The sequence below is a fragment of the Microtus oregoni genome, unplaced genomic scaffold, assembly GCF_018167655.1.
Source record: "Microtus oregoni isolate MIOR12 unplaced genomic scaffold, Mior012 000026F_ref0000081, whole genome shotgun sequence".
Classification (NCBI taxonomy): domain Eukaryota; kingdom Metazoa; phylum Chordata; class Mammalia; order Rodentia; family Cricetidae; genus Microtus; species Microtus oregoni.
Window position 1 is genome coordinate 24,228,097 of NW_024543085.1, and position 17,642 is coordinate 24,245,738.

A 17,642-nucleotide genomic window follows, 5' to 3' on the forward strand; every position below is an offset into this window, starting at 1 on the left:
TCTCTGCGCTCACTTCCTCTTCCTCCCAGCATTTTGTTCTGTTTACTCCTCCCACCTATCCTCTAACCAATAAAATGGGCCAGGGCAGTGCCTTTATTAGCCAATGACCTTCCTCCATCATTTCCCCTTTTTCGGTTTAAACAAAAAAAAAAGCTTTAACTTTAACATAGCAAAATTACATATAACAAAACAGTTATCAAGTAAAAGTTACAATAATCTTTATCATAACTAAGGAAAACTATAACTATAACTAACTATTCTTAACTCCATCAAAGACTCCAGAAAGATACAATACTACCTAAGCAAACAAGAAAAAAGCAACTTTTAAAACTCTAGAAATGACAGAGACATCTCGCTGCCTGGACAGTCACCCAAAGTTCTTTTGTACCGTTGGGGCATCCATCTTCAGCCTTCAGGCCCATGGTATCCAGCAGACATTTCCATAAAGCAGGAAAATTCAAAGTCAGTTCAGTCACTATCTGTTGTGTCCTGCAGAATGTCTTGCAGACTCTTTCATGAATCAGGAACCCCGAAAGATCATCTCGCCTTAGGCAAGTTCAGTAGTCCTCTCTCTGTGGGTTCTCTGTGTCCAGTTTATGCAGTAGTCCAGGCAAGAGCAGTTTCTTGCCCAAATGGCTATCAAACTCCATAAGGTGCCTCTTCGATGCCCATCTTCCTCTTGAAGTACATTGGTGCTGCCAGGAGCAGAGTGTCTCATTGTCATGAAAAGTCCTCAGTTATTAAAACATTTAAAATGCCATATTCTATAATCTTTGAAAAATATGAAGAATGCCTATCTAAAATATATCTACGCACATCTAGAAAATCTTAACTAACATGACTACAAGCTTTACTATTATCGATGATTATCCATTAACAACCTATATTTCTTAATTATACAGTACATATTTAAATGAACTATACAATCACAATACCTTAATCAAAATCAGAAACACTTATATATATAACAAAATTGACCGTAAATCTCTATCAATAAAGCAAAATCTATACTAATGCAAATTATTCATACCTATATCATATCCCCCTTTAAATGTAAAAGAACACTTATAAACATTTTTTGGGAATATGGGCGCAGTTATTTCTCTCCAAACTGCTTCCTGCTGAATGGGGGCGTCGTTAATTAGGTCTTTCATGGTATAACCTGTGTGCTAGTTTCATCTCAGTTGGCAGTTGAGCGAAGCAATTTTCTGAAGATGTTCACTGCAACCCTTCAGGAGGGCGTGGTCCATCATACCAAATCAGAATAGAAGAAATGAACAGCATCTCATCCTCTGTGAAAACAAAATAAGAAACTCCTTTCCAAAGTATCATATCCTTAGATCCAAATTCATAATATCTATGTTGGATTAGTTCAGCAGTATTTATAAATAAATATCTTTTAGTAGCTTTTGCTCTTTCCTCAGCATTCAAACAATTCAAAGAGAGCATAATAGCATACAGTATCAAAATTCTCTGTGTATTTTCCATCTTTGTGCAGCTTTGTTTTAACCTCTATTTTGTTTATTTTTACTTTTAACTCTTTACTTTTTGAGACAGGTTCTCTGTATCTTTGACCTGAAGTAACTCTGTAGACCAGGCTGTCTTTGAACTCTCAGAGATCTGCCTGTCTCTGCCTCCCAGGCATTCGGGATTAAAGGTGTACACTGCTACACCTTGAACTCACAGAGATCCGTTTGTCTCTGCCTTCTAGGCACTGGGATTAAAGGCGTGTGCTACCACACACAACAACTCTCTTCCTTTTTTTGTTTTTTACTTTAAGAACTTCAACTTTTACTCTGCATATATTTTTAACACACTTTAAACCATTCAGAAATTTTCTCTGTCTTTGAATCTCTCTTTACTGTATATCTCTCTTTTTCTGACCACGTGAGCCTTTAAATTACTGAGCAATATGGGTAGGATTAAAGGCGTGGCTTTGCCAGCTAGATCCAGTCCATTCCTTAGCTTTCCAGCCTCATAGCGGATATTCAGGCTGTAGCCATGTTTACTGCAACAACTGTATGGCATTTCAAGGTCCCTGCCAGCAAGTGAGCTACAACAGACAACACTCAAGTCCTCTCTCCGTAGCCGGCTCTCCTGCCTCAAACAGTCAGAGTTTGCCCTGGCAGGATGGCCCAGGAAGCTGGCATTTTTAAACGGCGCAGCTTTTTTCCTGCTACGGCTGAAAATCGAAAAGCATGCGTTCAGCTTTTCGTCAACACCATTTAAGTGTTTCATGGCAGGACCTCTTAAGAGAAGCTGAGTCAGGAAGCCTCTCTTAGATGAGGCGCTTGCTTGCCTCTAGCAAGGAGAGCAGACCCGAGAACACAGCGAGTCTAGTTGCCATCAAACAAATCATAGCACTTTACTCCAAATGGTCTATTCAAAAGCTCTGTCTCCCGCAGGAGCCAGACAGAGATCGCAATGGCGGCACAGCCCCAGGAAGTCGCGCTTTAAAATGACACAGCGTTTTTTCTGCTACTGTTGCCGAATCAGGAAATCTCTCTACAGCATGCCACCAACAAACGGCAAAAATCTGTGTTAAACTCTCTCTCCCTTATTTTTAAGCCTTCTCAGGTTTTTTAAGTGGATTTAGTCTATCACGTGGGGCGCCATATGAAGTAATAAGGGCGGCGGGGCTGCGTCCCCAGCACCCCGGCCGCCTGCTCGGCTAGCTTATGCCCCGAAATAATTACACAGACACGGTATTCCTCCAAACACTGCCTGGCCCATTCTCTTCTAGGCTAATTCTCACATATTAATTTAGCCCACCTCTAATCATCTGTATGTAGCACCCCAAGGTGCGCTTACCGGGGAGATTCCAGCCTAGTCCATCCTGGGTCGGAGCTTCATCCCGGGAGCGGGGCATGGCGTCTCTCTCTCAGGCATCTGCTCCCGAGAGAGCTGTGGAGTCTCTGCGCTCACTTCCTCTTCCTCCCAGCATTTTGTTCTGTTTACTCCTCCCACCTATCCTCTAACCAATAAAATGGGCCAGGGCAGTGCCTTTATTAGCCAATGACCTTCCTCCATCAGGAGTGAAACCCTAACTCTTTGCGTGTCTATGTACACAGTCACTGATCCTTCTAGAAAAGGTCTTTGAATTTTCCTGTCACCCTCTCATGGGTCCAGGAAGAGGAATATCCACAAAGATTGTCCCAACCAAGAGCACAGCAGAGTTGTGAGCCCAAGAGACTATAGGGGCTTTCCTCCTGAGATAGCACTCTACAGGGGGACCTGTTCTAAGGGTGAGGACCACACCCATCCCAGCAGACAGACTCCATCACTCCAAAAAAGAGACTTGGCATTTACCAACTCACATAGGACCACTGGCTGCCAAGTCCCAAGGAATAGCTGTGCTGCCCCCTCTCCCCTGAGGGAAACAAGGAACTGCCATTCCATAGGTAGGCATCCTGCTTTCACTGTCTTCTCAGCCCAGAAGACAGCCTCCCCTTGTCCTCCAGCCGACCTGGAGCCACCAAACCTGTGGCAGGGAGCATCTGTCGGGCATTGGTTTGCATTATTGGCAACCTCAGCTTGCTGCCCACCTGAGCCTGTGATGAACAAAGCTCCACCCCTTCTCCCCAGGGAGGGAACCCAGTGCTGTCGCCTGAGGCTCTTTCACTTGAGGACTCATTAGCAGTTTCTGCTCTCACCTGTCAGTCTGCTCCAGATTCATCAACAGCTGAGGAGCACCCTCCCTAGCAGCCGCAGCCAGGAAGCCAGGCTGGGTAGGCTTGGTCTCTGAATGGCTCCCAGACCCAGAATTCCCTCTGCCAGCCAGCACAGAGATCTTGTCATTAGGAAAGGCTAGAGAACAGTAGACCGAGCAGGAGCAGGAGGAAAGGGCTGCTGCAGACAGCTGAAGCGTGGGGTGCTGAGAGATGGAAGGTGAGAAGCAGGGTGCTGGCAGTAAGGGGAAGACTGCTGGGTCAGCCAGGTGGCTGGCGGTGGCTCTAGCTTTCAAGGTAGTGGTGACAGGCTTGTCTTAGAGGCATTGTGAGTCCTATTGATCTGTGGACTTCCAAGGGCTCTAGAGGGTCTGGGAGCCCAGGCGATAAGAATGACTGGCTGAGTAGATACTTTGCAGCCAGAGAAGCCTAGCAAAAGAGCCAAAGCCTTATTTGATAGCCTGTGACGATCCCCCAAAGTCTTCTCCTAGGGAATTTGACTAGCTAGAGGTACATGGGCCTGTGAACCCTTAGCAAAGATGGAGCTGTGCATTAACAGTTCACTGGCTGCTTCTCCTGGCTAACCAGGGCGGCTGGTGCATGTCTTTAGTCTCTCGGTGCTGGGATGAGAGCAGTGCTAGTCATGATGAACACAAATGTTGGCAACTGGAGTCCGGCCACAAAGTACAGCCCCACGAGTGCTGCATGGAAAGCACTTCTCTGTGTAGCAGGTAGTAAACTTAGGCCTACATGGATCTTAACCACTCCCATTAGCATCCCCTAAACTCAGAAAGCTCACATTGCTTGCTTCTCCTTTTGATAGAAAAACACACACTGATGTCACATAAAAGGCCGAAGCGTAAGCTTGGGGATAACCCAAGGAGGTCCATAATTGCAGCCTACCTGCCCTTCTGCTCCTTCCAGGGGCCACCCAAGAATCTCTCATTAGCTGAGAATATCGGTGACTGTATGTTAATGTTCTAATCAAAGGAAGTAGACCAGGAGATGACTTGTTCAAATCAAACACAAGGTAAAGGGTTCTAAGCTTTTCTGCCTTCTAAGCTTTTCCCATAGCCCATAGTGCCTTCAGGACACCCGGCCAGCACCAGGGACCTACGTCTGATTGCAAACCTGTGTACCTCAGTTTCCCCATTTACAAAATTGGAATAGTATTATATTCATTCAAAAGGTTGTGGTGAGGCTCAAATGCACTGATCTTTGGAGAATGCTTAGGTGCATGGCACCAGTGAGCATGCAGGTTTCTGGCTAATACTAAACCATTCCTTTCCTTCTCTGTATGTCTTCATGATGCCACGTGTGGTCCTATCCCCTGACTCCCCAGCCGCTTCCTGCTGCTCAGCTGGAGAGCCACCTCCCGCCCCTGCTCTGACAGGCCTCACTACTTGGCTAATCTCCTGGCCGCAGGATTGGACTTGACGCGCTGTCACGTCGAATCAGCTTCTGAGCTGCTGCAGCTCTGGCACAGGACTTGGGGAAGGAAGGAAGAGAGGGAAGGGTGGAGAGGGGTGGCTGAGCCTCTAAGCTGAGGTCAGAGCAACCTGCTAGAGGTGAGTGGCTCAGAGCAGAGGAGATACAGTTCTGCACAGAGACAAGTCCCCCTCTCCCCTCCACAGCTTGGAGTGCCTGAGGAAGGGGGGTAGCCCCAGAAGTGACCTTGCAGAGTACTATGGGAGGGGAGGTGGAGATCTGAAACCAGAGGAACTGAGCAGGCAGCCGTGGCAGCTCAGTGGTGGGATCCTCACGCTCTACTATGCATGGGATCATCTGAAACTTGGTTTGGTTTTGGTTTGATTCTCACCCTAGCTCTTTAGATTATAATTTAATAAGCCTGGGGTAAGATCCTGGAGCTTGTTTTTGTTTTTGTTTTCTGAGACAGGGTTTCTCTGTGTAACCCTGGCTGACCTGGAATTCACCTGTAGACCAGGCTGGCCCAGAACTCACAGAGATCCGCCTGCGTCTGCCTCCCTGAGTGTGCTGGGATTAGAGAATGACCCCATTTACCCAAAGCCCCTAGCTGATGTCCTTCCTCCCACAGGTCTGGGCCCACTACGAGGAGCAGCCTGTAGAGGAGGTGCTGCCTGTGCTGGAAGAGAAGGAGCGCTCCGCCAGCTACAAGCCCGTGTTTGTGACTGAGATCACGGACGACCTGCACTTCTATGTGCAAGACGTGGAGACTGGTGAGTGGCTATGTGCTGAAGCCTAAAATGCTGATCCCAGCATGGGAGCCAAGAGTTCCAGACTCCCTCCCACGGAACGTACAACTGCTACTGCTCCTGTCTCCATCTCTCTTGGGCCTAAGGGGCACCTCAGAAACTCACAAGCGAGCCTTGGAGTGGACCTGGGGATGTGGCAGGCCAGGCAGGTCCTCTGAGGACAGGTGACATTACAGATTCATCTGGGTAGCTCTCTGAGACTCTTAGGTAATGCTTTTACTCCCAGACACCCCTGGCAGGGCTGGGCATGAGGATTTGTTGCCTGAGTATGTCAGGAATCATGGAGTAGATTGTCTGATGTGGTCAGGGATCCCTGCTTATTAGGGTAAACTAGAGGGGTAGGAGCCTGCCCCCCCACCTCTCTGTGGGGGCTTCTACAGAGGTTAGTATAGAAGTGTGGTGGCCAGTTCCCATGGCAACAAGCAGGCTCTAGGGTAAGCTATTCCCTAGCTGTCTTTGTGAAATTCCTTCTCCTCTCTCCTATCCTCTGTCTGCCTCGGATGGCCAGGGTCCCCATCCAGAGACGTCAGATTTCTAGAGGGCATGGGGTAGCAGCCATATCCGCCTCTCTTACTTCCCTAACCTCCCTCCTCTTCTTGCTGCTCTGGGGCTGGGGTAAGCTCTTAGGGCCTCCTTTTGGTCCAAGGAGCAAAATCCTAGCAGTGCGGTGTGCAGACCTGGGCAGCCCCAGGATGGCAGGATAAGGTTTTTGCCTCACTTTCTCCATCTTACTCCCAGACCTGCTCCAAGTTACCAACAGCCCGTCTCAGCCACTTCCCCCTAAATGATATTTCCCTGTCAGCTGCTTTGGTGGCGGTGTCATTTCACTAAGGAAAACTTCCCTGTTCCTCATCCTGGTCTGGTGGCGGTGTCATTTCACTAAGGAAAACTTCCTTATTCCTCATCCTGGTCTGGCTGAGAGCTCCACTAGGAAGGACCACCTTTCCTGGCCCATTGTGTTTAGAGGCACAGCTTGACAGTACAAGCTTCTGTGTGACTCCCTCCTGTAGGAAGCCGGGATGATTGGAGAGAATGGTGTCCAAGGCAGAAATAGGAAAGAAAAAGGACTAGAAAAAGTCCATATTCCTAGAATATTGTCACTGGCTTATCGTAATAAGTACGAGAGAGAATGCTGCTGGCTCTGGTAAATACATGAACAAAATCTGTAGCCTCCTTCTCTGAACCATTTGGGCTCCTCAAGGCACATCCTCTCACCTTGTCCCCTTCCTGCTGAAGCTCATCTTCACAAAGGATCTGACAAAAACTTGAGCTGCAAGTGACCAATCAGACCCTATCTAAGGACCTCCAGGAGGCTGTGCTGCTGGCAGGAGGCAGGAGCCTGTTTTTTTCTGTTGCCTTGGAACCCAGAAATCCAATAAACTACAAGTAGACCAGTTCAGGAGCACCTGTCAATGTGAAGGCTGCTTCCCAGTCCCTGGAGCTTGGGGATCTGTGAGCAAGAACACTATGGAGGAGCCCAGAGGCCTCACCACTCACTTGAATCAATGCCAGGACTGTGGGTGAACATTAGCCTAAGAAGAGGACATGTGTGCATATGCAGAGATCATTTCAGTATGGTCGGATTAGTAAGCACCATGCATGCACTGGGAATCCTACCAGGCCTCTGTGCAAGTAAACAAACAAGTGAGCTGTGGTCTGTGCCCTGAAGGAGCTCACAGTGTAATAGCAGAAACATAAACACAGACAGGGAACTTAAAAGGCTGATGGTGGCAAGTTTAACCACAATAAACATGTGTTCTGCACCTGTTACAGTGGAGCTCAGCCCTGAAGGGAAAGAAGAATGCCAGCTCTGTCCTCACCTACGAGGTGAAAGAGAGCAAGGAGGCTGTGAGGGTGAACTAGAATCTGGGCCAGCAGGGCCATAAAAGGACAGGCCCCAGGGGACTGATGCCTGGCAAAGCGGGGTAGGGAAGGCACTGCAGGAAGGGGCCAGAGAAGGAAAAGGAGACCTTGGGTAGTGCCAAAACTGGTCAAGGAGCTATAGGTAAGCAGCAAGGGATGGCTGACCCTCTGCCAGGAATACTGGGCAGGAAAGTGGGGCGCTGCACCCTGCTGAGAAGAGGTAGAAAGGGGACCCCAACCTGGCAGCACTGGAAGTGCTGTTCAGCATGAATTTTACAGAGTAGCAAGGGCCAGGGTGCCTGTTTGAATAGGTGGAGCCTCTATCCCTACTCAATTCCCCCTCATCTTTCAAGGCTCTGATTCTGAGGTCCTTTCCTGTCTGTGATTATAAGGAATCCATCCTTTTGCCTCCAAGAGACACTGGGCAGATTGGCTCCTGCTAATCATGAAATCCAGCTGTCTCTTTTAAGACATGGGGTGTAGGCTAACAGCTCTTCTTGAAGCTGCTCACCCTTGCTCAGTATCTGTTTGCCTACCTACTTCTTCAGTCAAGACCTAGCCACAAGGAATGTATCTCATTGGTGTACTTCTAGGATGCACAGGCCCTGAATTACATCCCTAGCACTGGGAAAAGAGTTTAGAAGACCCAGGTACATTCCCCAGGGCTCCTGCACCGTGGCCAGTATATTAGAAAGGTGTGCGCATGCAAGGCCCGAGATATAAGCAAGTCATCAGTTCACATTTGAATGTGGCTGGCGTGAAGCTGCTTGACTGGGAGCCACAAAGGGCTGCCCTGTATTGGCTGAGGTAACCAGTGCGTGGTGCCCTCTGGAACCTCACGCCATACTCAGTCCCTGGGTTCACCCAGAAATCAGGCCCCAAGTTTCACTGCCCTTTTTCTACAGGCACCCAGCTGGAAAAGCTGATGGAGAACATGCGCAATGACATCTCCAATCACCCTCCTGTCGAGGGTTCCTACGCCCCCCGCCGGGGAGAGTTCTGCATTGCCAAATTTGTAGATGGAGAATGGTAAGCCTCGTGGGCCAACAGGGCAACTGGGACTAAGCAGGGTGGAGAAGCAGTCTAGGGCCCAGGCCTGCAAAGCTGCTATTAAGGCAGGCATTTGTACAGCATCTGCTTTCTCTTGGGTCGTTGGTGACAGCCTCTACCAGATCTCCAGGGTATCCACCTTCAGTCAGGGAGAAGGGGTACTGTCATCTAGCCAGCCTCCAGAGATTGTAGGATAAAGTGGTACCACCCCCCCTTTCCTGGGGACACCAGGATCGTAAAACTGGTGATTGATACCCTCCAACCCAGCCCTTACTCCTCAAGATTTGTTCACAATGAGCCCGGACCTACCAGCCAACCCTGCACCTCTGCTGTCTCAGATACAAGCAGCAGCACTTCCAGGCCGGAAGGTCACTCATGTATGATCTACCAAGGGTAGAGCCCATGGCCTTCCCTGGGTGACGAAGTGACTTGGATGTGTTCCCTGCTGCAGCCTCCCAGACAGATCTGCCGGCTAATTACAGCTGCTGTTTAGTGTGCTGGGCTTAAACAGCAGGCATCAATCTAGTCATTACTCTTGTTGCTTTATGCCCCAAGGACACATTAATCTGCTCCACATGCTCCCTTCTCCCTCCTTGCTCCCAGCCCCACTCCGACTCCTATAGATACTGTCCAGAGCTCCCTGAGCCTGGGCCTCCGTACCCTGAAAACTGACCTCTATGACCCCAGAGACCCTGGGCAGGAAGTGCTATGTTCCAGGGATCAGGTTCCTGGCACTACGATTCTGCAAACTCTAACCATGATGCCATTGCAGGTACCGTGCTCGGGTAGAAAAAGTGGAGTCCCCTGCCAAAGTGCATGTCTTCTACATTGACTACGGCAATGTGAGTGCTGGGGACCAGGGTGGAAGACAGGCAAGGCAGAGACTATCAGGCTTTTGGTAGATCCCTTAGTCAAGTCCATCTCATCTCTCAAAAGTCCTGCATACTGATGGGACATACACATTGGGTACCTCTGCTCTTCGTAAAACAGGCCAGGCCCCCTGAACTACTAGGAAGTACAGGTAGATGTGGCCAGAGGCCTTCAAACACTAATAGACCCTAAGGGATTTGACACTCCTGAGGTGTGGCAGTGCCTATCTACTGTCCTTTCAGCCCTCAAAGATGAGCTATGAGGATCTGCTAGCAGAAAGTCCAGGTCTGGGACCATACTGGGTACCTGGAAGCAGACAGTAAAACGGTAACTGGAGTGGCTCCAGGTACCTGGGCCAGAACCAGAGGCATGCCCAGCACTGTCAGGACCCTTTCTGATGTGAGCACCCTCCCCTAGGGAGTACTAGACAGGGAGCCCGTGTGGCAGAGCGAAGGGTACTGAAAGGAAGGGGGGTGATGAGGTAAGCCCAGTGTCTCCATGACTATCTTAACTGCAGGGAGCCTCTGGGTATGCCAGTACCAGGCCCATGCGAGCAGGCATGGAATAATAGCTGCCCACCAGCAGCTGGTTTACCAACTAGAAAAGCCTAGGAGACTAGCAAAATGGAACTGAGCCAAACAAGTGGGAGAGGCCCAAAATAAGTTCCCGGCAGCCTGGTATAGAGGGTTATCCCCAAAGCAAGTGACATCACTGGGTGTGTGATGATATTGTCCTGGTGCTTCCTCTATAGAGAGAGATCCTGCCATCTACCCGCTTGGGTACCCTGCCACCTGCCTTCAGCACTCGTGTGTTGCCAGCACAAGCCACAGAGTATGCCTTCGCCTTCATCCAGGTGCCCCAAGATGTGAGTTCAGGCTCATCCTCTTTTCAGGGGGACCCACAGACTGACATAGCCATTGCTGCAGGCCCCTCAGCCTGGGAAGAGAAGTTGGAAATGTGTTTTATGATAGCAGTTCGGTTTGTTCTTAAGCACTGGGTGGGCCTGGTGAATTACATTGCACTTGGTATAAAAACTCCATCCCCACAGCAAGAGAGAAGGGCCTGGATACTGTGGCCTTGTGTGTCCTAGCAAGAGATTATTCTCTGTATCTTAAGGCAGGTAGAGAAGCAACAGCATTTTTAACCAAAATATGTTGTGGTCAGGTCTGTTTCTGATAGCTTTGTAAGTGGGGGGTAGATTGGAAGGAATGGTTGGAAATGGTCCTGACAATCTAGGCTAGAAATAAGGGCAGGACCACCTGGGAAGTGGGGGGGCGGGCGGCAAGTCTCAGAAACACACGGTAATATCAGAGAGGTGGGACAAGGCGGGGAAGCTAATGTGCACTGAATCCTGACATAGGGATGTGTTGCTGCTGGTCAAGGGAAAGGAGGAACAGTTTGAGGAACTTGGAGGATCCCCAGTGTGCTACACAGGGTCCAGTATGGAAGAAAGATCGCGCCTAGAGTTGTGGATTTAGACATTAGAACTGTGGGCGCTTTAAGATGGTGCAGAGTGATGTGAAAGCCATGTCAGGGAGTAGGGGAGAGAGACTTGGGTACAGGCAAGGTGGGGCAAGGAGCCCAGAGGCAGGGGGAAGGGAGGATAGTAGAGTCTGTACCCAGAATTGTAGTGGCCCCAATTCCCAAGAAGAGAGAAGCAGTCAGCGGCATCTGCCCCCTCAACCCACCCCAGGGAGCTCCAGTGAGTAGACTGAGGCTTCATCTTTGAGGAGGTGCCTGGTACTCAGAGCAGCACGCCTAGGTGCTGCCTCCAAGGACAGCAGGGCACTGGATGCAGGTGGGAAGGTGGGAAGCACCTGGTCACAAAGTGTGCCAACGGGAAAACATCACAGACGATGTGGGCAATGCCATAGATTGAGCTGGGGAGCGCCCGTGAGCATGGGGAGATAGTGACATGGTAGGGTCTACATGCTGGAGCAAGACCATCGAAGTTTACAGAGGCCTGAGCCAAAAAGGTCCAAAAGTTGGTGGTAAGAATGGCTCGTGTGCAGTTGGTTGGGGTAGAGGAAGGGCTCCTTCATATCCAGGAACTGCTTGTCACTCACAGAGACCTGAAGGGAGGAGGTCCAGGGACAGACAGCCTGGAGACCCAGGCAGCTCTTGTTTGGCCTTCGTACATCCCCCTCACTAACATGGCTATATTCCTGTCCAGGAGGACGCTCGCACAGATGCTGTGGACAGTGTGGTGCGGGACATTCAAAACACTCAGTGCCTGCTCAATGTGGAGCACCTGAGCGCCAGCTGCCCCCATGTTACCCTGCAATTCGCTGATTCCAAAGGCGATGTGGGGCTGGGCCTGGTGAAGGAGGGACTGGTCATGGTGGAGGTGCGCAAGGAGAAGCAGTTCCAGAAAGTGGTACGTGATTTGGAGAGGGGCTCCCCGTCCTGGAAGCAGTGTCACAGATGAGGGACTGGGGACTGTTCCCAGAGCCAGTGCAGAAGCAGGGAATCCACCAGCCTCCAGTCCTGCTGGGGAAAGATAATGGATTTGGGTTTGCTGGGGTTTTTAAAAAATCTAATTAAAGCACAAATTAATTAGCTGTGGGTTGGCTGAGAATGCAACTGCAAACTAAAGCAGAAAGTTCCCTCTGCAGGTGTCCCAGTTGACAGACTCGGGAGCTTTCCTAGGGGATGCAGAGGGTCAAAACCTGTTTCCCTCCCAGTTCTTTTCTCTAGCATGGCGCCTCCAAGTCCTTTTACCCAGGACCACCTATAGCCATGTTCCAAAAGAGTCCATCCCAAAGCTCCTTCAGCCCACAGGTCCACATGGTGTTTTGGTCGTTTGTGGGTCAGAGGCACTGGCTATCTTAATGTCCTCGCATGAAGCTACTTGTAACAGCTCTAATAATCCAGAAATTCCTTTGCCAACATCATGATGATAAACACTTTCTACGAGTTCACTCTATAATGAAAACAGACAAACCTTACCCCTACTTTGTGGAATTTACATTCCAGCATGAGACAAGGAAAATGAACATAATTAATCAAATCAAATGCTGCAAGGTGATAACTGTGGAGGAAAGGGGGAAATAGAAGTCTAGTCCAGAGGATGGGGGGGTTGCATAGTTTTAAATGGGGGCCGGCAGACATGGTAGGAAGAAGGTGGTGTTTCATCAGAGACTTGAGGGCTGGGATAAATAGCCAGGTGGACATGCAGGGAGATGGATTAACCAGTGTCGGGTTGAGCAGTTCCAGACAGCAGACTGTACCCTGCAGCAGCATGCTTGGTTACTCCTAGTTGCTCATTTGAGAACACCTCCATCTTGACCACTTCCCCTCTTCTTGCCCTGCAGATCACAGAATACCTGAATGCCCAGGAGTCAGCCAAGAGTGCCAGGGTGAGTTCTTGCCTGGGCTCCTGGAGGTGCTGAGGTGTGGCTCCCTTGGACCCCAGATCCCTGAAGAACCATGTTGTTTCTGTCTTCCTCTCTCTCACAGCTGAACCTGTGGCGCTATGGAGACTTCCGAGCTGACGACGCCGATGAGTTTGGCTACAGCCGCTAAGGAGAACTGCCTGGCCCCAGCACGGATGCCAGACCCTTTCCCTCCGCTAGGAGGCCGTTTTCAACTCCAGACCTAGCTGAGGGAGCATAGATTGGGTCTAGCTTTGCTTCAGTGTACAGAAGCCTCCTGTGTGGTGGGTAGCATTGCAGCTGGGGTGGGGAGCCTGAGGCTTGCTGGAGCAGACCATCACAGTGGCACTGCCATCCACAGTCTTTACCGGATGATTTTGTATTTTTATTTGAGGGTTTGTGGGGGTTTTTTAATTGTCTTCAAATCAGGAAAGAACCATGAATGACTTTGTCTTAGTGAAGGGGATAATCGTGGTACTTGAGGCAGCTCCCAGCTGGCACCCACCTCTACCCCAGACCACCCTTCTTCCCAGACTCCGTCCAAGTGTTGATTATGTGACTTCTGATACATCCGTTCTCAAATTCCAGTGTGACCGCATCTGCCCTCTCACCAGCCTGTTCTGTATTTAAAGCTTTGAGACCCAATAAAATAGTACCTGCTGTCTGCAACCCTTCAACCCTTACTGTCTCGGTAGAGCCAGAAGACTGGATTCTTGGCCCCAGCCAGGAGGAGGTCTGGTGGATACCACAGCCATCTTGCGGAAAAGCAGACATGTAAGACTCACTGCATGTGACTGTCCTCCAGGACTTGAGCTTCAGTATAGCATGGCCTGCAATGCTAGATCATCCCTCGGGTTCATCCACAGCCTGAGCCCAGCAAAGACCCCAAAGGAAGCCAAATGAGAAGTTCCCAGTTCCTGCTGTGAGCTTACACTGGATAAGAACAAGCTGGGCCAGGCAGTTCAGGCTGTGATCCCAGCTTCAGGGAGACCATGGATTTAAGGCCAGCCTAGACTGGAGTACTCAAGGTCAGCCTGAGCAACTTAGACCTTGTCTCAAAAACCTTAAAAAGGGCTGGCCTATAGCTTAATGATGTAGTTGCTTGCCTAGCATACGTGATGCCCTAGGTTCAATCCTAAATACCATTAAAAATAAAAAATAAAAATAGCCATAAAAGCCCTTGGAGAAAAGGACTGAAAGAACAGGCACCTCTGGAAAGGATCCCAGTCCCTACTGAGGGAGCTAGCTTTTACTCTAATAAGAGATCTCAAATCTTTAAGATTGAGCCATGCAGAGCCACTTGTAGTCCATAATTGTGGACTAGGAAAGGCCCAGAGCAGTCATGTGATAGGCAGTGAAAGTTCATCACGTGCAGGGAATTCTAAGGGATGGACCAAGACCAAAGAGAAAGAGTCTAGCTACCCATCTCATCCCCCTGACCCTTCCTAGACGCATACTTTGACCAAATCCGATGGTATGACCTTCTGCCTTTCTGACCAGGGTGATACTCCAAGACTGCCTTGGCCTTGTGTGAGGCATCAGTGAAAGCAGGCTGGCCCTCTTAAGCCAGACACCACCAAAACACATGGGCAGGCTTCACATGGGCTACTGTTCAGAAAGTATCTTTAGACAAAGGAAGGTGTTCCTCTTGGCCTGAGTTCAGTTCCCAGCACACAGGTCAGACAGCTCATAACCATCTGTAAGCTCCGGCTCCAGGAGCTTCTGGCTCCTCTAGCTTCCAAGGGCACTGCACTCTCATGAACATACTATACCCAGACTCATACACATAATTCTTAAAAGTAGGAAATACACCTGTGATCTTAGTGTGTTGGCGCACTCCCTTAGTCCCAGCACTGTGGAGGCAGAGGCAAGAGGATCTCTAAGTTTGAAGACAGCTTGGTCTACAAGTTCAAGGACAACCACACAGAGAAACCCTGTCTCAAAAAAACAGTAGTAATACATCTTAGCAAAGGGAAGAAAGGAGGATTGGTGGGGAGAAACATGGAGGCAGTTCAGCTCCAGGAACCCTCTGCTTGCTTTTCTCTCTTGAGCCCCTCGGGGCTGCTCAGAACAAGGCTTGTACTCCTTAACTCAGACCCGTCACAGCTGAGTGAGCTGCGTTCCCCGAACTCTTCACAGCCCTGGGGGTGTCCACCATGACTTGTCACCCCACTCCTGGAGAAGCCACCCAGCCCCCAGTCGGCAAGCACACCTTCACATTTTGATCCATAAAGAAGAGAATGCCCATCTATCTCACTCATTTCTTTACCTCCACAGTGCTCCCAGTAAGGCCACAGGCGGGGTGCTCTGCATTCACAATGAGTGCAATCTGCAGAGGGGCAAAATGCCAACCCACTCTTTGTAAAAGGGTCTGAAATCATCTCCCTGTCGTAACAGTTGCCTTGGTTACATCTGCACCCAAGGATAAGCCTTCCTTAGTTTTCCAGTTGAAATTATGCCTGAGCCTTCCCACTTCTTATTTCCTTTCTCTTCCAAGGCTGGTTTAGACAAAGGTCAGAGCAGTCACCAGGTAGGCAAGCTCTGCTGCAGGCTCGAGCCTGCTGTGCCTCTCTCTGCCACATCTGTTGAGCTGCTGAGTGTTAAGGGTACAGAACTGAAGGAGACGGTCACCATGTGAGTTCTGTCTCAGTCCATGCTGGTCCAGCATCAGCACCTGCAAGAGATACCAGAAGAGCCCACAGAGTACCGCCTCAGCCCCTGGACTTCTAGAACTTGCTCCTTGAGCTTGGACCCTCCCTGTGCCTTTCCAGTTTCATCCCCAATTGTTCACTTCCTTGTTTTTTTTTTTAACTTTAATTTTATGCGCATTCTTGGTTTGCCCGCATGTATGTGTGAGGGTGCCAGCTGCACTGGAACTGAAGGTACAGACAATTGTGGGCTGCCATGTGGGCATTGAACCCGGCTCCTCTGGAAGAGCAGTCAGTGCTCTTAACCCCTGAGCCATGTCTCCAGCCCTGTTCATTCCCTTCTTGCTTCTACTAGACAGGTTAATACCCAAAAAACCCTCGGCACAGCATTGGGTCCAGGAAACGTCAGGGCCATTGAGATCTTCCAGGGGGCCCATAAGGTAGACAAGGAGGCAACTTGTGCCATACAGGAATAAAGCCCAGCAGTGGGCCGTGCCCCTGCAGTTCTAAGGGTCTAAGCCGTGGGCCCAGGTGGCTAGAGAAACTTCCACTGAGAGGGGAAACTGGTCTGGCAAATGGTAGGAATGGTTTGCTCATCTCTGGGCTTTGTGTTGGGAGTTCCTAGAACTCAGGGAGGTACTGATACTTGAAGGTCCATGTCAGTGACCATCATCTTCCTCTCTGCTGTGCACAGGGCCAGCAAAGAAGGCAGGCATGGAGAAGCGGGCCCACACCGCCGCCTCCCCTTATTTATTGGTTTGATTATTTCTACGTCCTGGGGAGAGTTAGTCAGATGGACCCCTTTCCTCGCCTTAGCCCATGTTGGGAAGCAGTAAGGAGGGGCTAGAGAGCCGGTGCCTCAAGAGTGGTTATTGATGTCCTAATTACAAGAGGATGCTAATTTAATTTGAACCTAATTACAGTGCACTACCCTGGGTGGCATGTGTTTTAATAATTAACGTCCTTCAGATGCGTGGGAGTGTAATAATATTTACACTAGGTTGGCCAGCAGCCTGGGGAGGCGGGCTGGGGGCCCATACACCACCCTCTACCCAGCAGCTTGGCTGCTAGCAGGTGGGGAAGATGGCACATGAGTCTTGGTCCCCTAGGGTCTTGTCATCCTTCCCAGGGAATATGCTTGGATCTCATTTCCAGCCACTTCCTTGACCCAGCAGGCGGCTTCACTCTGCAGGGTGCCATGCTGGGATTCTGAAATCCATCAGACCTGCAGGATCTCCAGGCTCCAGCTCCAGCCATGCTCAGCCTCCCCCGCATCCCAAACCACACCAGAAAAGCCCTGTTTCTGGCTGCCTGCTACCTGAACAGTCCCAGGGCAGTGCTGTGGGAGCGGATGGTAGGAGGGAAGAAGGAGCTACTTGGTGCTGCTCCTTCCCTTTGCAGGTAACGTGTGTAAGAAACGTATTCAGAAAAGTTCAGTTACAAGGGCACAGCTCAGACACGTGGGCAGCACCACACTAAGCTCGAGGCCATCACCCACGGGTGACCCCTCTTGACCTCCATCCTTTGTCTGTCCTGTGTTTTTGCTTTTCAGTTTCACCTGGCTGTGATTTTTCATTTAGTGGGCTCCCACTAAGTGTTCTACCTTCTTTAACTTGGTGTGTCTTAGACCCAGGAGGTGACATAAAAGCAAACCTGTTTGTGGTCTCCTTTGTCCACATTCACCTCAGAAGACACCCTGCCTGCTGTTACAAAGGCAGGGATTACCCAGCTGCTAGAGCCACAGGCACACCAGTCCCTGAAGGCGAATTCTCATCATTGGCACTGGAAGCACTGGTAATACTTCATCAAGAGCCGATCAGAATGGTGAACAGAGCAGTTCCACACCCTACCCAAACCCAGCATGATGCCCGCAGGCAGGCTTCTAGAACATCCAGAGGTGGGGAAAGGACCTATCAGCAGATCCAGAAGCCTGGC

The 17,642-nt window shown here is 50.0% G+C and overlaps 1 protein-coding gene across 1 annotated transcript in view; it reads left to right on the top strand.

Annotated features, from left to right (window-relative positions):
- The window catches only part of Snd1 (staphylococcal nuclease and tudor domain containing 1), a 403,901-nt gene extending 390,173 nt beyond the window's left edge, over positions 1-13,728 (top strand). Inside the window, exons 18-24 of the mRNA XM_041675559.1 lie at positions 5,725-5,866; positions 8,671-8,794; positions 9,588-9,657; positions 10,437-10,550; positions 11,859-12,062; positions 13,000-13,044; positions 13,145-13,728. Coding sequence (XP_041531493.1) covers positions 5,725-5,866; positions 8,671-8,794; positions 9,588-9,657; positions 10,437-10,550; positions 11,859-12,062; positions 13,000-13,044; positions 13,145-13,210 — 765 coding nt within the window. The 3' untranslated portion in view covers positions 13,211-13,728. The remainder of the gene's footprint in view (positions 1-5,724; positions 5,867-8,670; positions 8,795-9,587; positions 9,658-10,436; positions 10,551-11,858; positions 12,063-12,999; positions 13,045-13,144) is intronic.
- Positions 13,729-17,642: the final 3,914 nt, after the last annotated feature.